Source organism: Fukomys damarensis, unplaced genomic scaffold (assembly GCF_012274545.1).
Source record: "Fukomys damarensis isolate Sample0158 unplaced genomic scaffold, DMR_v1.0_HiC HiC_scaffold_32, whole genome shotgun sequence".
Taxonomy (NCBI): Eukaryota; Metazoa; Chordata; class Mammalia; order Rodentia; family Bathyergidae; genus Fukomys; species Fukomys damarensis.
In genome coordinates, this window is record NW_022900944.1 from 38,342,925 (window position 1) to 38,360,357 (window position 17,433).

The 17,433-nt window shown below is 44.2% G+C and overlaps 1 protein-coding gene across 4 annotated transcripts in view; it reads right to left on the reverse strand.

Annotated features, from left to right (window-relative positions):
• Window positions 1-479: 479 nt before the first annotated feature.
• Window positions 480-17,433, reverse strand: part of Cfdp1 (craniofacial development protein 1) — a 116,881-nt gene continuing 99,927 nt past the window's right edge. The window contains exons 7-8 of one of the 4 annotated variants that reach the window (XM_010609500.3): window positions 10,692-10,850; window positions 480-802 (exon numbers count right to left, since the gene is read on the reverse strand). In XM_010609500.3, coding sequence (XP_010607802.1) covers window positions 712-802; window positions 10,692-10,850 — 250 coding nt within the window. In that variant the 3' untranslated portion in view covers window positions 480-711. Of the gene's footprint in view, window positions 803-10,691; window positions 10,851-10,946; window positions 11,058-17,433 lie in introns of those variants that run through there. The other 3 variants (XM_010609501.3, XM_010609502.3, XM_010609503.3) reach the window with 3 other exon arrangements.

Sequence of the window (17,433 nt, forward strand, 5' to 3'; positions counted from 1 at the left end):
CTGGGGATTGAACTTGGGTCCTCGTGCTTTCGAGGCAGGCAGCAGAACCACCAAGTTAAATCCCCAGCCTCTAGAATATTCTCTGACAAGCCACAATTAAAGAATTAGATGATAACACACCTGACATTGACTTTTCTTTGGAAAGAAAAGAAGAAGAAAGCAGAAGTGGGGACCCTATTCAGAAACAATATATCTTCACTTTCAGCCTTACATGACATCAATAGGAATCTCATTCAGGAGACACAGTTCCACAGAGAAGCCTGAACAGAACCGCGACAACACCCAGGGACCTGACCTCATGCACCCTGGTGAGCCTCCTTCTCCCTGTCTTTGCACAGGGCTCACTCAGGAGTGCTGAGGCCCGAGAAGGCTCCAACCCAGCCAGGCAGCTCTCTCCACCGTCACAGCCAGACCTCTGCCTTCCCAGCTGGCCTGGGATGTGCTGGCTCGACTTTGTAGGATAAAGGGAAAGCAAATAAGGTCTTTATTTTCTCCAGCCTTGTTGAGGACTGACTTTATTTACTTATTTAAAGACAAAATTTTAAAAATAAAATGAATGAAACGATGTGAGATCAAGATACATAAACAAAACTTCATATAGAAAAAAGACTGCTGGGCAACAGTGGAGGAGGACACTGGAAGAGTTTCACAGATGTACAGAAAGCTCACATTGTCAACAGGATAGAGCCGTTAATGATTCTCCCCTGAACATCAAGGTTTCATTTTGCTCAGCCTGAGATCTCGCTCAATTTCAAACTGCCTGTGGTCAACACGCTCTAGAAAAGCTTTCCGTTCAATGTACCTAGAAGAAGATAAAAAAAAAGCATTGGTCAATAGAATCCAGTAGGACAAAGGGCCTTCCTGGCACTGTCCCCTGCCCCGGGAATGAAACTGGCTACATCAAATGCAAGCCAATGAGCCCAGCTGGTGGCCAGAGTGGCCACCCTGGCTGGCCAGTGTCACTAAGAGCCAACCACACCCATCTGGTCCTTACAGAGTTCCAAGGACCATGCTGGTTCAGATGTGAATGAAAGGAAATGAAAAGGACACAGCAACAGCCTATCAAGGGAAAGTATATTGGGGGTTTGGTGATAGAAATGTTGAAATTTAGTAACAAGACTTTATGAAGAAAAAAAATGATAGAAGCTTAGAGTTCAACCCTAACTGGGTTACACATCTGGCGGGCAATGCTGGGGGAGGACTGGCTTTGCTTTTCCCCAGAGCAACACAACTATGCCTTGTTTCCCACCATTGGCCATGTGTTGAATGGGGGTGAGTGGGAGAAAGCTACGCATCCTGTGAATACCCCAAAATGCCAAAGGTGAAAATGGAAGAAAAAAATTAGAAGAAAAACGGATAGAGAAACGACCTCAAGGGCTGCTGTGAGGGTGAAGCAAACTACTTAGAAGCACACCTTCAGAGGCTATTTAACTGCTCTTAGCTCTTCCCTTCTCCGTTCTCCTTGGTGTTAGCCATCCACTGAGGGTCAGGTTGCTTCTGCTGGGATGACCAGAGGCCCTGCCCTGAACCCCAAAGAACAAGATCAAATGCTGTATACAGGGTCGCCAAGCTCCAATTGGGAGCTGTTCTGCTCCCAATCTGGGCTGTCAGCAAACAAGGCCTCCCATGGTCCTCCAAGGCATGGGATGTGGGGGCAGACCAAAGCAAGCAAGGATCTAAGCCCGATGCTTAATGAGAAACAGCTGCATTTTAATGCACCTTCTTGCCATAAAGTGCTCTGCAATTTGCCTGGGGGAAGGTCTCCGTGCTAATTTATCTTTTGAGAGAGCAAAATTGCCATTGAAAATGGGAGACATAATTGAATCTCTGCACTAATTTTTCTTTTGTTGCACCGTGGAAAATGTTCTATAAGATTATTACATTTACAGTGAGAATGTTACCAGGTTCAGGAAATGGTGTTCCTTTGCTGTGTTCCAGCCTCAATTTCCCTCTGAATAGCACTCTGTGAGGCACACATGATCCTACCTGCTTGCCAGCCAACCCTGAAGCTATTAACCCTATGCCTATATACCAAGGGCTGGCCAGAAAACACAGGCTCTGAGACTGGGGTGCTCACTGCAAATCCTACCGCTGGTTGGCTGAGTGACTGTGGGCAAGCCATACAGTCTTAGCAATTCTGTTTCCTGATCTGAAAAAGAAAAAAAAAATTCTCTCTACTCCGAGCATTAAATGGAATCATATACTCACAATGCTTGCAACACAGCAAATACTCAATAAAATGGCAGTTAATGTGTATTATGAGCAACTAGAAACTACCACCCATCTGTATCAGGAGCTAAGCTGCTGTGTCAAAACTGTCACTGAGGCAAGAATGGCTGAGAACACAGGGCAGAGTTGCCTTCTGGTTGATACAAGCCTTCAGAGCAAGAGCTGCAGGTTTAGCAAGTAAATACAGACAATTTTCAGATTTCCTCAGAAGGACATGGCAGACACTGATGATCTCTTTTGATAGAGAGAAAACGGGGGGCCTGGGGTGAGGAGGGGTAGACATACAACAGAGTAGTTCACTTCCACCTATCCCCAACAGACCAAGATTCTCAAGTTGGGGCACACCCCTCCACCTTGGCTCCCTGGGCCTCAGGGCAGCTCGAGACATGGGGGTCAGGGTCCTGATGGCAGGATGATGCAACTTCTGGAGAGCCAGGGGAAAAGAGAGGTGAAGCTTGGTGCTCTCCAGCAGGGAGCATGAGGTTCTGAGACTTGTGGTCCTTTTGGCTGACTTTCTATTATCTTTTTTTTTTGGCACTGGGGATCGAACTCGAGTCCCTGCGCTTACAAGGCAGGTGGGGGAACCACTGAGCTAAATCCCCAGCCCTCTATTATCTTTTTATTTTTTTGGTTTTTTGAGACAGGGTCTCACTATGCAGTTCAGGTTGGCCTTGAACTCACTATCTAGCCCAGGCTGGCATCGAACTCACAATAATCCTCCTGCCTCAGCCTCCTGAGTGCTGAGATTATAGGCATCAGCCACCACACCCAGCTGACTGGCTTTCTTTTAAAGAAGAGTGTGTATGATGTTTAAATCAAAATGCTCACTGAACATGAATAAAGGCCTCCCAGCAGCTGTGCTGGGTCCAGCTGACCTTGAGACCATCAAGAGTAAAGCACAGGACAGACACTAAGTAAGCAGGTGCAGGCAGGATTAGGGCTCAGGGAAGGCATGAGGGGTACATGTGCATGATGCAACTGAATTCTCAAGGGCAACCAAGACAAAGGCCGTCAAGGCAGGGCTGGTGACTTTATTCACCCATTCCCAGCCATGGGCAGTTGCTAACAGGAACCTTATGACAGCCTTGGCTTACAGCCAAGAGCTGGCCACAAACAAAATTTCAAGCGGACACGGACTCCCCATGCCAAGACAGCAAAAGTGCTGGGGATGACAGTGGTTCTGGCCTTTCCTATTTGTGCCTTTGGGAAAGATACTTAATTTTCTGTTTGTAATTTTTTTTTCCTGTTAAACAGTAATAAAAATTTCAATAACCCTCTTTTAATACAATGAAACTCTGTGACAAGTGCTTTGTGAATAATAAAACAAAAAGGCAGCTATATGAGTGTTCTAGCATGCGGGGTTTGTGCCTCCCATTTCTGACTTGACTACATCACAGGTGGGGTCTCAAACCCAGAGGAGGAGCTGGTGACATCCACAGCAGATGCCTAGGAAGAGGAGCAGCTGGCTGGGGACGCTGCCTTCAAAGCCACAGCAGTGTTGTTTATCTCAACTGGGCCTAACGAATGAATATTCAGGGCACTTTCACTGGGTCACTGTCCCAGAGCACACCTGCCAGCTGACAAGTGTCATGGGAATCATGGATCTTGCTCTTTTTCTTTCTTGGTGTTTTTCTGGCCTGTCCCAGCCCAACTGGGGACTCCACCTGATTAAGCCCAGTCTACAGGGAAGCCTGAGATGGGGGGGCATCATCCTTTCCCACTACTGCTGTCTTTCATGGCCTATTTAAGAAGTAGGACCTCAGTTTTTATTTTTATTATTTTGGTACTGGGGATTGGACTTGGGACCCTGTTCTTGCGAGGCAGGCAGCGGAACCACTGAGCCAAATCCCGGCCCTAGCATCTAGATTTTTATTAACAAAATATGGTAAAAAAAAAAAAAAAAAAAAAATCAAGAACCTAAGAGATTTTCTAGACTTTCCATTTCAAACCAGGTCAGGCTCTGACATCTTTTGGATCTTTCAACACAAATTAGTTTTCTGACACAAGTTTTCTGAAATCTAGAACAACGAGGAGGGAAGGAGACAGGGAAGAGAAGGACAAGGGGAAGGCAGGGGGCACAATGAGGGGGGTGACCTCCCAAAGATCCATCACGTGGCTTGAGCAACCTTGACAGACTTCCTCCACAATGGCCAGGTCAGAGGGATCTTGAGGAGGTGCAGGGCAATGCATGCACAGGTAACTGAGAAGCCTTTAGGCTGGGTGCCTATCAAACTGCTCCAGGTGGAGCACTCAGAGGGAGAATAAAGCTTGAGAATAGATGGAATGAGACAAGGTATTTTTTGCCCAGAGGAACATAACAGAAAGAAATAACTGCCCATCACCGCACAGGCATCCCCACCCTCTTGCCCTAAGACCTAACTTGCAAATATTTCCAGGGCCACACTCAAAGGGTGCTGGCTTTAATTCAGTTTCTCTTCCATTGCTTCCGTCTTACATCGCCTCAAGGATGTGATGGTTCTGGAAAAGGGATTCTTGCAGGGTATAGGGATGGACTCATCGAAAAAGAAAATTACCTTCTCTGGTCCTTCATGCCACTCTGAGTCACAAAAGCACCTGGTTTCTAGTCATCAAGCTCTATGACCTTCAATTGATAGCAGCTACTAAGACCAAGCCCATCCTTTTCTATGCATCAATTACTTCCCCAGGGTGCTGGCCTTCTGACCTGGCATTGTTAAAAAGCTGTGCTGCTGGTGAGAAACCCAACCAGAAAACCTGTGAGATCTGTTACAGGTTGGAAGAGCTCTGCTCAATGCCCAAGTGCAGGCTGCTGGCACTGGTCCTGAAATGCTGCATGGCCTGGGAGGCTGGGACTCAGAGAAAAAGCAGCAATTCCTTGCTGTTTCTGGAACAGAGAGAGAGAGAGAGAGAGAGAGAGAGTGAGTGTGTGTGTGTGTGTGTGTGTTGCTGGGGATGGAACCCAGGGCCTTGTGCATGCAAGTGCTCTACTGAGACAGGTATTTTGACTAACTTTGCTGACTGACGCCTGGATGGAGACATTATGGTGATGCTTTATGCTGGTTTTTCCTGGGTGGCAGATGGATAAAAGAAAATGTATCAGCAAAGAAAACCAAGGGCCGGGTATTTGGCTCAGTGGTTCCACCACCTGCTTCACAAGTGCAAAGGCCCAAGTTCGATCCCCTGTACCAAAAAAAAAAAAAAAAAAAAAGAGAGAGAGAGAGAGAAAACCAAACAGGGAGTGGGGCTACTGCAGAGAATAGCATCTAAGTTGAGTCCTGGCTAACAAACTACTGTTTTCTGGGACAGGAATACACAGAAGTGTAGCGAGGTTGAGCTCAGTGAGCCGGGGAAGGCTCGAAGAGAGTCTGGCTTGCCAAGGTAAGAAGTTTAACATTGATGGGAAGTGCTATTGGAGGGCTTTTGGCAGAGATAAAAAATGGTCTGTACTTCTACAATCATTACAGTAGCTGAGTGGAAGACACATGAGAAGGCACAGAAAGCTGTGTGTGGTGGTACATGCCTGCAATTCTGGCTACTCAGGAGGCTGAGGCAGGAGGATCACAAGTTTGAGGACAACTTAGTGAGATCCCATCTCAAAAGAAAAAGTAGAAAGGGCTAGGGATTTAGCTTAGTGGTAGGCTGCTTGCCCAGCATGCACAAGGTCCTGGATTTGATGTAGCAGTGAAAAAAAAAAAAGAGGTACGGAGATGAAATGGGGAGCAGAGAAGACATCTGTAGTTTGCACTGGGGTAGTGGAAGAGCTGGACAAAACAAGATGGGCTAAAAATATTTTGTGACAAAGGCAGCAACTGGAGGTACAGGATATGAGTGGAAAGAGGAAATCAAGGGCAATGCCTAAGTTTTGCTTTCTACTGATGCCTAGTTTTTTGGTTTTTCTTCTTCTAACAGTGGAGGGACTGGCAAGAGAATCAAGAAGTCAGAGGAAGTCTGTTTACAAAGAGAGAGCTACCATTTGGTTCTGTGTCCTAATAAGAGACATCTGAATAGGGAAAGCAAAGAACCAGGTGAAACCTAAGTCTGGCTGTAGTGTCTTTTGTGAGACAGCAGAAAATGCTAGCTAAGTCTTGGAACCACTCCCAGGAAAAGACATCTGCCTAGGTCCCAGCTTCCCAAGGTGAAAGGCCCAGTAAAGGAAGAAAAGCCATCTAGGAAGACTAGAAGGAGATGACCCCACGCTCCACTTTCCAGTAGTGTGGAAAATATTCCTGAAGAGCTGGCAGGGAATTAAAGAGGTAAAGCATTTAGCTTTCCAGTAAGGCCTGCCTTGGTGTGATCAGCAACAGCAGGTGGGAGAAGGAAATACAAGCAGAGAACTGGGGGTGGCAGAAAGGGAACTCCCATTTATAAAACATGCCAGGCATTCCCCTATTTATTTAATTCCCACAACAACACTGAGAAGTATATTAAAGTTTTTACTCTACAGATGAAGAAACTAGGTTGGTGGTAGGGCCAAGATTGTAATTCTATTGTAAAATCTGATACACACATAAAACAATGCATAAAATGGGCAAGGCAAATGAATCACCACAAAGCAAGTGATCGTGTGGTCATTGCTGGGTCATGAAGTAGGTGGCTTCCAACCTACAGGCGGCCCTATTAACTTGTACTCCAATTCCTGCAGCCCACTCAGATATGAGCTTGTGGAGGACTTGGGTCTTCATTTCCTTGTTTTCTTTCATGTTTTTGTTTTTTCAACATTAAAGTTTAGTTGCTTTTTTTTTTTTTTTTTTTTTGGTACCGGGGATTGAACTCAGGTCCTTGCACTTGCAAGGCAGGCCACCGAACCGCTGAGCTAAATCCCCGGCCCAGGTGCATTTATTTTTTAATTTGATGTAATACAGTTATACAATGTATATTATTTTATGACTGGCTTCTTTCACAAAATGACGTAACAGACACACTGGCTTTGCCTCTTTTGACCTTTGTATAAATGGAACCACACAGCATCTACTCCTTTGTGTTTTTATGTTACTGTATTTATTCATGTTCATTACCACTGCTGGACAGAATCCCATTGTGTAAACAGATCCCTCCTCATTTAACTATTATAACATTGATGGATCTCTGAGCTGTTTCTCAAAAACTTATATTGTTACAGGTGTCTCTTGGAAATATATATAACTAAACTTCTGTTGGGAATAAAGTTAGAACTAGAACTGCTGAATTATAGGGAGTGACTATGTGGAGTTTCAGTAGATAATGCTAAATAGTGTTTTCCAATTTAAATAGTTGTATTATCCAGATAAATTGATGTGTTTATTTTAAGAGATTTGGTAATGTTTTTGCCTGAAAGTTTATTTTGTCTAATATTAATATGGCTATATTAGCTTTCTTTTGATTGGTATTTGCATTTATCTTTTTTTTCATATTTTTATTTTCAACATTCCTGCATCACATATTATAACTGGAACATTTAAGTTTACTTACATTTAATGAAAAAAAAAAACTAATAAATTTAGTCTTGAATCTACCATCTTAATGTGTGCTCCTCTTTGTCCTGCTATTATAGGCAGCTAAGTTAGAAAGAAATTAATATATAGTAGGGAGGGACTGGAGTCTCAAGGAAGTCAATGGAAAGAACAGAGACATCTGAATCGTGACTGGAGGTGCATCTGAAGAAGGTCAGGCCTCAAGATAAAGATGTACTGGCCAGGCCTCCATACTTCCCTAAGGGATAAGCAGTAACTGGGAATTATACTGTACTTGTTACCAGCTGGTGCAGTAAAGTCAGATACATCAATCAACCCAGGTGGGTAACCAGAACATCCAGACCCATCTCTTCCCCAAAATGCCTTTGTTTTTTCCACATACCCTTGCTATGAGATCTGCTTCCCTGCTGGACCAATATTAGCTAAGCAGGACAGGGGATTTAGCTCAGTGGTTCCACCACCTGCCTCGCAAGCACAAGGGTGCCGAGTTTGATCCCCGGTACCAAATAACAACAACAAAATTAGCTAAGTAGCTATACTTGTAATTTTACAGATTAATTGTAGTTTTACTCCTGAAAAAGAGACTTGGTGACAACCCACTTCTGGGTGCTCTATCACTAAGCTACATCCCCAGCCTTTGTTCTGTTTAACTCCCATTATGTTTTCTTCTGGTTAATTTAAAAAAATCCATTTTTTCCTCCACTACTTTGGAAATTAAATATTCATATGTACAGTTAATCAAATAATGCCTCTATCTTCTTTCCAACACTGGCACAAGCACACAGCTTATCACCACTTACTTTGAGGTTGGCTCCCTAGTTGTGTGTGCTGGGAAGGACTTACCCTGCAACTGGTTGTCTAGCACTCACCTGTATTTTTTTTCCCTTCGGTACCAGGGATCCAACTCAGGACCTTGCTCTTGCTAGGTAGGCTTGGTGCCAATGAGCTAAACCCTTGGTCCCTTAGCCTATATTATATTGTTGTTGTTGTTATTGTTATTATTATTGTTGTTATTTTTTTTTGCAGTACTGGGAATTGAACTCAGGACCTTGCACTTGACAGGCAGGCACTGTATCACTGAGCCACATCTCTGGCCCCTTGCCTGTATTATTTTGATTCGGTGGTCTAGTGATTATCATCCCCGGCTGTGCATCACAATCATTTTAGGAATGAGACTGAAAGACATAGGTATCTGTAACCTACCTATTCTACACTCTTAATTCAGCGCTCTGCACAGAAGTGGCCTTGTTACCCAAACTCTGGGACATTTTCTCAGAGGCTTCGCATGCCTAGCAAGGTGAGAGCCAGAGCAGGGGTTGGGTTCCTTAACTATGACTGCAGGAGTTGAAAAAGCAGTAGACAGAGATGTGTACTGAGAAAGGTAGGCAAGAAGAGCTGAAGCAGAGCACAGAAATCACTAGATCGGCCCTGGAAATATGCGATCAGATTTGCAGGATCAGGAGGGTATGGGGAGAGCCTCAGATACTACAGAGAAAGGCATGGCATAAAAGTGGCATGGTATTAGTTGTTTCTTAACCCAGTTTCGTGGTTTTCTATCACCTAAAAAGTCCTCACTGGGCAGATGTCCTTTTTAATCTTGTTTTCTTCTCCACTCTACATTTTATTAACTCTCTCTTATCTTCAACAGCACCACGCTTCACTTTTATAAGACCTCTATTAACTTGAGCAGAGTGAACATTGTCCAACTTGTATAATCAACACTCGGAGAAGCAATAATGTGCAGCACACACTGGCAGTTCCTTTGAAGCTTTAGATCCCTGTACATAAGGGAAGAGGCTGGGGCTGTGAGTTACTGGAGCTGAATCAGAGTGGAGAGGTTCGGAGCAAATGTCAGAGCCGCCCATGCTTGGGATAACCCTGACTCCACCTCTGCTTCACCCTGGCCATCGCCAGGTGGCTGTGGCTCTTCTGCCTTGTGTCCTAACTCAGACAGCATGACCTGGATCTGGCAGCTACGCCAGCTTATAAAGCCATTTACACACTTTTTACTGTAAAATATATGAGCTGGCTTTCAGGGTCATTCAAATAATGACAAAGCCTGATTCAGAAATAAGATTCCTCCAATAAATCCCCTATTTGTCTTTATTGTAACTTAGGTTATCAATACCCTGAATGATGCATTTGTACTTAATGCAGGCTTTTACGTGACAGGTGCTCTGAAAAGTGCTTCATTTAGATTATATATATGTGAGTAATACATGTATTACATACGTTCTTTCATGAGCTCCTCACAACCATGTGGTGGAGACGTACCACACCCACTTTTACTGATGAAGGCACTGAGCTGCACATACACCTACTGTGCTGGTGAATGGCAGGGGTGATGGGCACCCTGGGCTACATGAGGGACAAATCAACAGTTTCCTTCATTGTTAGGAGTGGGGAGTATCGACCTGAAGCCATGCAGCACTTTCTGCAGTAACTTTATTCCCTAGCCTTTCCTGAGGTCCCAAGGAATTTACTGAACCCCCCCCCCACAGTTCAATCACCAAGAAAAAGGAATGAATCTTGTTCATAAATGAATACATACATTCTCTTTGTATTCCAAAGTAAAGAGGAAGGGTTGAAAAGCCAAGGGTGAATAGCTCCATCTTGGGCCCTTGTCAAACCATATGAAAATCTGACATCTAGGCACTCGACTGGCTCTGCCTTTGGAGCATCTGAACTATTCTGGCTTTTCAGAAGGCCAAGTAATTCCTATTAGGCCAGTACTGCCACTGTGAGCCACATCTGACCACATAAATAAAGCAGGTGACGTACAGGAATTCACAGTGGCGAGTATGACTGGCTTAAAGGGGTTCTGCTCACATACCCTCCTGCTCACCGCGCCCAGTGGCTTTCTCAATGACAGGTCCTGCTCCATGTCAAGACAGCTTCACTCACAAACCAAAGTATGTATTCACATCCTTTGTTTCACCAGGAAAACTTCCTGCTTGCTTAAATTGGGCAATTTGTTTGCAATCAGTCATTTCAGAGTTCTGAGATAAAGGAATTGAATCTACTATTTCTTACCCCTCTTTCCCTCGATTATGGATAGCTAGTTCTTCACCAATCCCTTCTTCCTCCTTGAAACTCTCCCAGTCCAATTTGGACTTCTCAAGGGTGCTCATTTTCTGTTTCTTGGCTCCAATTTTCCCCAAAAGGCTGCTCATGCCACTTGACCTTTTTACCCTAAGGAAAGAGAAAACATGAAATATGAAAAACTCTGGTCTCTTGAATAACAGTTTTTGTGAAGGGCATAGGATTCCCTGGGTAGAAGCCATTTACCTTAACAGAAGTCATGTTCATATCTAGTGTGTTTCTTTCTCAGTGTGGAGAACACTGTAAGCAGAGAAAATTTTTTCTTTTTTTTTCTGGTGGTGGGGAACATACCCGGGGCTGTGGGGATGACAGGCAAGTTCTTAGCCACTAAGCTATATCACAGCTCCCTTTCCCCCTTTAAAAAAAAATTTTTTTTTTGTTTTTTGAGACAGGGTTTCACTATGTATTTGAGATCGACCTGGTACTCACTACGTAGACCAGGCTAGTCTCGAACTCACAGAGATCCTCCTGCCTCACTCAGCCCCCCGAGTGCTGGGATCACAGGTGTGCGCTACCATGTCTGGTTTAAAAAAATTTTTGAGATAGGATCTCATTAAGTTGTTCAAGCTGGCCTCAAACTTGCAATCCTTCTGCCTTAGTTTTCTGAGTAACTGGGATTACAGGCATGCACCACTGTGCCTGGATATTAGCACAGAATTCTAATTCACTTTTCCTGCCTGATGTCTCTGCTGTGCTGCACTGCAGACAGGAAACACTATCCCCTTCGGACTTCTGAGTGCTGTGTGGCAGGTCTCTGCTTGCAGGGAGGAAGGACAGTGGAGAACTCAGGCAAGGCTTTGGGAGTCACACAACCAGGGCAAATTCCAGTTCTGCCTGAGTGACTGGAGGCTATGTAAGTGCATGTACCTTGGTTTCCCAATCCAATCCACAAAGTGAAATGTTTGCTCATAAGCTGTGGCCTATCTTCTACACAAAGGACTAAAACAACACTCAGCACAAGGTCAAGGTGCCATAAGTGCTGGCCACTCTGAGTCACTGTCATCATGTTATGAAGCTCCAGGGAGTTCTTTTCAGAGTAAGAACCAGTTCCCAGCACTGATGAGCAAGAAGTCAAGGTACCATAAAAGGGCTCAAAAATCAGTTGCCTTTCAACTCCTGTGAGTCGGAGCCTGTTTTTTCCCAGGAGGTAGAGAACATTCCTCGCCTTGAAAGCAGGGAATGTACAGCCTGTGCTTTACTTGCTAGTGATGCTATCATGGGCTGCGGGAAAAACCCCATATGCCCAAACTCAAGTCTTGGCAGGTCAAATGTTTCCAGTTAATGTTACACACATGAGATAAAATAAGAAAAACAGAAAGCTGCTAGTTCTAAGAAAGTAGTATGAGTGAAAAAAACTATGGAAGTAACATGGCTTTTGGTCTTTTATGAAAGTAAAACAAGTTATCTATCAGCTTATAGGAAAATGGAAGCTATTTTCTGCCTTGTGGAAATATACAAGGGAGTTAAAACATTTAAAAACTATGAGCTATGGCTGGGTGTGGTGGTGCACGCCTGTAATCCCAGCACTCGGGAGGCTGAGGCAGGAGAATTGCAATGAGTTTGAGACCAGCCTGGGCTACATAGTGAGTTCCAGGTCAGCCTCAACTACATAGTGAGACCCTGTCTCAAAATAAACCAACCAACCATAAATAAACAAACAAATAAATAATAATAAAAAATAAAAAAATATGAGCTAACATTCTAATGCTGTTTTTCCCCCCAATGCTGGTTTTCTGGGTGTTTTCATAGCCACATCTCACCAAACTCTCACTACAGCCTGAGGCAAAAGACCACAGGCTCTGAGCTGGAAGGGGAGCACCTTCAACATGGCCACCTAATCCATTTGGAAACCCTGTGCCCTGCGCTGAGCCAACGGGTCAGTGTCCATACTAAACACACAACTCTGGCAGCCAAACTGCCCTAAACATTTTCATCTATTACCACTGGCTCAGAGGAAGTTAGCTGCCCTGTCAAGGTCACACTAAGAGGAAGATCCACTTTGATAGCCAGACAGCCACCATCATCCTTGAACTCACTTAGACAAATAAACAAAAGTTCAGGAAGGCTAAACAATATAACAAAGGTCAAACCAATAGAAAATGCAGGACAAAGGGAAGTCTCTCTGGACTCTCAGTGAGGTACACTTCAAGATGAGAAGAAGCTGGTTGAGACATCTTGACATCATGACTCCAAATTTCTCTGTCTGGGCTTTCAGTTCGCATCTTCTAGACATTCCTTTCTAGATGACCCATTCCTTGTAACAATCTATCGAAACACACACACACGAACTTTTATCATGAGTAGAGCATGAGTGGGGACGCGGAAATTTAATATGCATCAAATCTTTCACTTTCTACCTTCCTCATTACTACTGTTCGGTTCTCATTATTCTTTCACCTGGGTAGTTTAACAGCCCCTACACTGGTCTCCCTGAATTAGCCCTTCTCTAAACAGCTGAACCCTGGCATCTACTGACATGCTGTATTTAGAGCAGATTTCTGCTTAATGTCTGTTCTATGACCCCTTACTGCTCTTTGCTCTTACAATAAAGCCTGAAGTCCTTAACTTGAGAAGTTCTTCCTGTCACTTGCCAGATCTACCTTTGTCATCTGTGCTCCACACAGCCCTAAACCTGCCATTCACCTTCACCTGCCTTTTATTCATCTAGTCTTAGCTTAGAAAACGTTCCTCTAGAACGCCTTCCTGAGTTCTTTCTGGTCTCAGGACTAGGTACCCCAGTGTTGTTGCCATCATACCTGTTTCTTTTCCTATGATGGCACTTTCTGCAGTGGATGCTTAGGGACTCTCATTCAGCTGCAACTGCCCTGGACAGTTCCAAGAAAGCTCAGACACATTGTTAATGACATGCCAAAAGTACATAACTGGAGGCAGACCTTTTCTGATGGCAGGGTTTCCTCTGTGTGCATGCTAAAAGCACTGGAGAAATGGTGGAGTTTGTGCCATTATGTCTACTTCTGTCGGGCTGGTGGCTAACTGGCAAGCCCCTGTCGTCACACAGGCAATTCTGGGAGTTTGAATGGTTTTCAGAAGTTCTGGTAGAACTAACCCCTCATGGCCTTGAAAATATACTTTTTAAATCGGGTGTTGTGAGCCAGGCGTGGTGGCGCACGCCTGTAATCCCAGCACTCAGGAGGCTGAGGCAGGAGGATCGCTGTGAGTTTGAGACCAGCCTGGGCTACATAGTGAGTTCCAGGTCAGTCTCAACTACATAGTGAGACCCTGTCTCAAAAAACAAAAACAAAACAAAAATTTGGGTGTTGTGGCACAAGCCTATAATCCCAACACACTGGGAGCTTGAGGCAGAAGGGATTGCAAATTCAATCCCAGCTTGTAGACTTGAAAAATCACCCTCAAAATACGCCCCTCCCAAACCCAAAACCTTGTTAGAACTGGTTGTGGTGGTAATGCCTGTAATCCCAGCACTTGGGAGGCCAAAATAAGAGAGTAAGAGTTTGAGGCCAGCCTGGGCTTACATAATGAGTTCAAGGTCAGCCTGGAACACATGGTGAGACCCTATCTCAAAAAAACAATCAACAAATAACAACAACAAAAAAATCAATTTTTTTTCTCCCAGGGCTGGGGGTTGAACCCAGGGGTGTTCTCTCACTGAGCTATATGTCCCTAGCTCTTCATTTTTTGAGACAGGAGTCTAAGTTGCCCAGGCTAGGCTTCAACTTATGAGCTCCCTGTCTCTGCAACCTGAATAGCTGGAATTACAGGCATGTGCCACCACTCCTGGTTTCTTATATTGGCTTCTCCTCCTTCCTTGTCTTTCTCTTTCCACATTTCATTCCTCCTTACCAGGATACTTCTCAAATAAACTCCCTGTACTCAAATCCCCAAGCTTTGCTTCAAGGGCAACGTAAGACATTTGGGACAATAGGTACTTGTAACTCCAAACTGGGAAATTCTAAGGAGAATAACTTCCTATTTTTTCCTCCTACCCACTCTCAACATCCCATGCTCCCCATTTCACGTGGGCAGCACACAGGCCCTCAGCCTACACCTCTGATGGTATCCCCAGGTCTTGACAAACTACTTCCAGAAGTTGGTAAGAAGATGGTACTTTGCTGCATAGCAGTGAAAACATTTCCAGAAAATGAAAGAGGCCACCTTTCCACTTACTTTGTTTACCACTAAGCATCAGCAGAATGTCACGTATGCTCCTATGGTTTTGGGGAAAGTTTCCATCTCTGCCTTCACTGGGTCACAAACATGCTTTATGGCAAACTCATTTGATAGTCTCTAAGGTGAAATAACCTGCTTTTAATTGAGGCTAAATCAAAGTGAATAGTACATTGACAGCAGCAGCCCAAACACGTGGGAGGCTCATCCTAACTGAGAGGCACTTCCTTCCTAGAATCTGCTATGTGGGGTCCCTGCACCTTCTGGGTGTTCTCAATCACTCTCCCACCTTGACGTGGGGTTTTAGTGACATAATTCTGGCATCATTCCACCACAGCTTTCAGGAGGGTAGATGTTCCACAACTGTCCCATCTCTGCCACTGGGGTACATCAGTCGGGCTTTCAAAGCCAAAGCAGATGAGCTGGCTTCTGGGCAGAGCTTCCAGCTCTGCTGTGGAGTACTGCAGAGAGCCCTAGAGGGGAGCATCTTGCCCCCAGAACTGCAGCTAGCTGGAAGGGAAGAAATCAGCACTTGTTTCCTGCGGCACTGGCAGCTGTGCCTATTAGAGGGTGGGCGGCAAACATGGAGCTCCCTTGCCAATCTGTGTTGTCACCATACAGCACTGCAGTTCAAGGTCACCAAACCAGATTTCTCTTTGTTCTGTATCCTAAGCCACATAGGCAAGGTACAGACAGAAATCAGCTTTGACAGGTCAGCCCCCAAACCACAGCACTTCATCTAAGAGAATTCTTACCTATCCGCTGCAAGTCCAAATTCAAGGAAACATACTTGCTTACTCACAGATTACACCCAGAATATTACACCGAGACACATCCAGAGTATTACTGCCAAGATATTTCCAATGTCACAATGATATTTCAACTACATCCTCCTGTATATCACACTATTTATTCCTATAAATTTGATATTAAAAAATCCTATCTAGGAACATGGCCTTTGCTCTACTAGCTTCTGTATCAGGTATAGTTCATACTGGTGGAATTTTTTTTTATTAGCGCATAATGATTACACAGTAATGGATTTCACTGTGGCATTTTTACACATGTAAATCACATCTATCCCCTAGTAGGCTCACCCCCTTTTCTTCCCCCTCCTGATTCTCCTCCTCTTCTCTAATAGTTTTCCTTCTACTTTCGTGTCTTTTTTTCCCCCTCTAGATTCCACATATCAGAAAATGTGTTAACATGACCTCCCCCTTTCATTTTCCTGCAAATAACATGACTTATTCTTTATGGTGCGCTCTCTCTCTCTTTGTGGCAGACAGAAGTTTTTATTTTCCCTGTTCTATGCAGAGTCCGTGTCTTTTTTTCACTCCTGTTTTAACCACATTAAAGTAAAAAGACTCACTCACAGTATATGATCACTACATTTTTAATGAACTAAGCCTCTATGATTTAACAGTGGATTTATCCAATTTTTTTCTCTTAAAAAGATTCAACACTATACTTGAACTGAAATACCAGAGAAGTTACTGCAGCTCCCCAAGTGGACCCATGTGGCTAGGTGTAATGTGTGTAAGGAAGCTCTACTGATCTTTACTCAGAACTTCAATGTACAGAACTGACTCAAGTCTCTGCCTCTGGTAGCGTAACTGGCATAATAACTAACATGCAAATTATCTGGAACAAAGATTCTTTGGCAGAGACAGGCAGTTTCCTTAGTATTTGTCATCTGTTTACAAGGCAGGAGTAAGCCTTTTTGTAGTTTACACAGGAACTACTTTAGAGCCATGCAAGGCTCTGGAACTGGCACAGCACTCTCAGAGAAACAGGAAGAAAGCCTAAGACAAGAATTCCTTGCTTGTTGAGTGCTTCTGCTTGGAACTGCTGTTCTTTTTCAAATCTTCTCTGGATTTAGCTGAAATCCAAAGGAATGAAAAGTAAAACCCAAATCCCTGGCCAATTTCACTACCCACCTATAAAAATCTCTAAGGGATCTCCCAAAGCCCAAGATCAGACCACTCAAGGAAATAGACTAAAACCCAGCAGTACATTAGGGAGACTGCTTAGATGCCATCTGCTTCTCAACACTGTATTGTCAGTACTCCATGGACACCATGTCAGGAGAGCAGAACACCAGAGGACAGACAAGATGTTCTAAATGATCTTAAACATTTAAACATCTTGGGGCTTGAGAATTATCAGTACTATTTGTTTGAAATATGGTCTCTGTTTTTGGGGTTTTTTTTGTACCGGGAATCGAACCTCGGTCCTTGTGCTTACAAGGCAGGCGGTGGAACCATTGAGCTAAATCCCCAGCTCTCTCTTTTTTTGAGACAGGGTCTTACTATGTAATTCAGGCTGACCTTCAACTCATTATTCACTATGTAGCTCAGGGTGGCCTGGAACTCATGAAGATCCTTCTGCCTCAACCTTCCGAGTGCTGAGATTATAGGTATGTGCCACCACAGCTAGCAGGAGTACTCTTTAATCTATTGGGGGGGTACTAGGAATCAAACTCAGGATCTTGCACTTGCCAGGCAGGCTCTTTTTTTTTTTTTTTTTT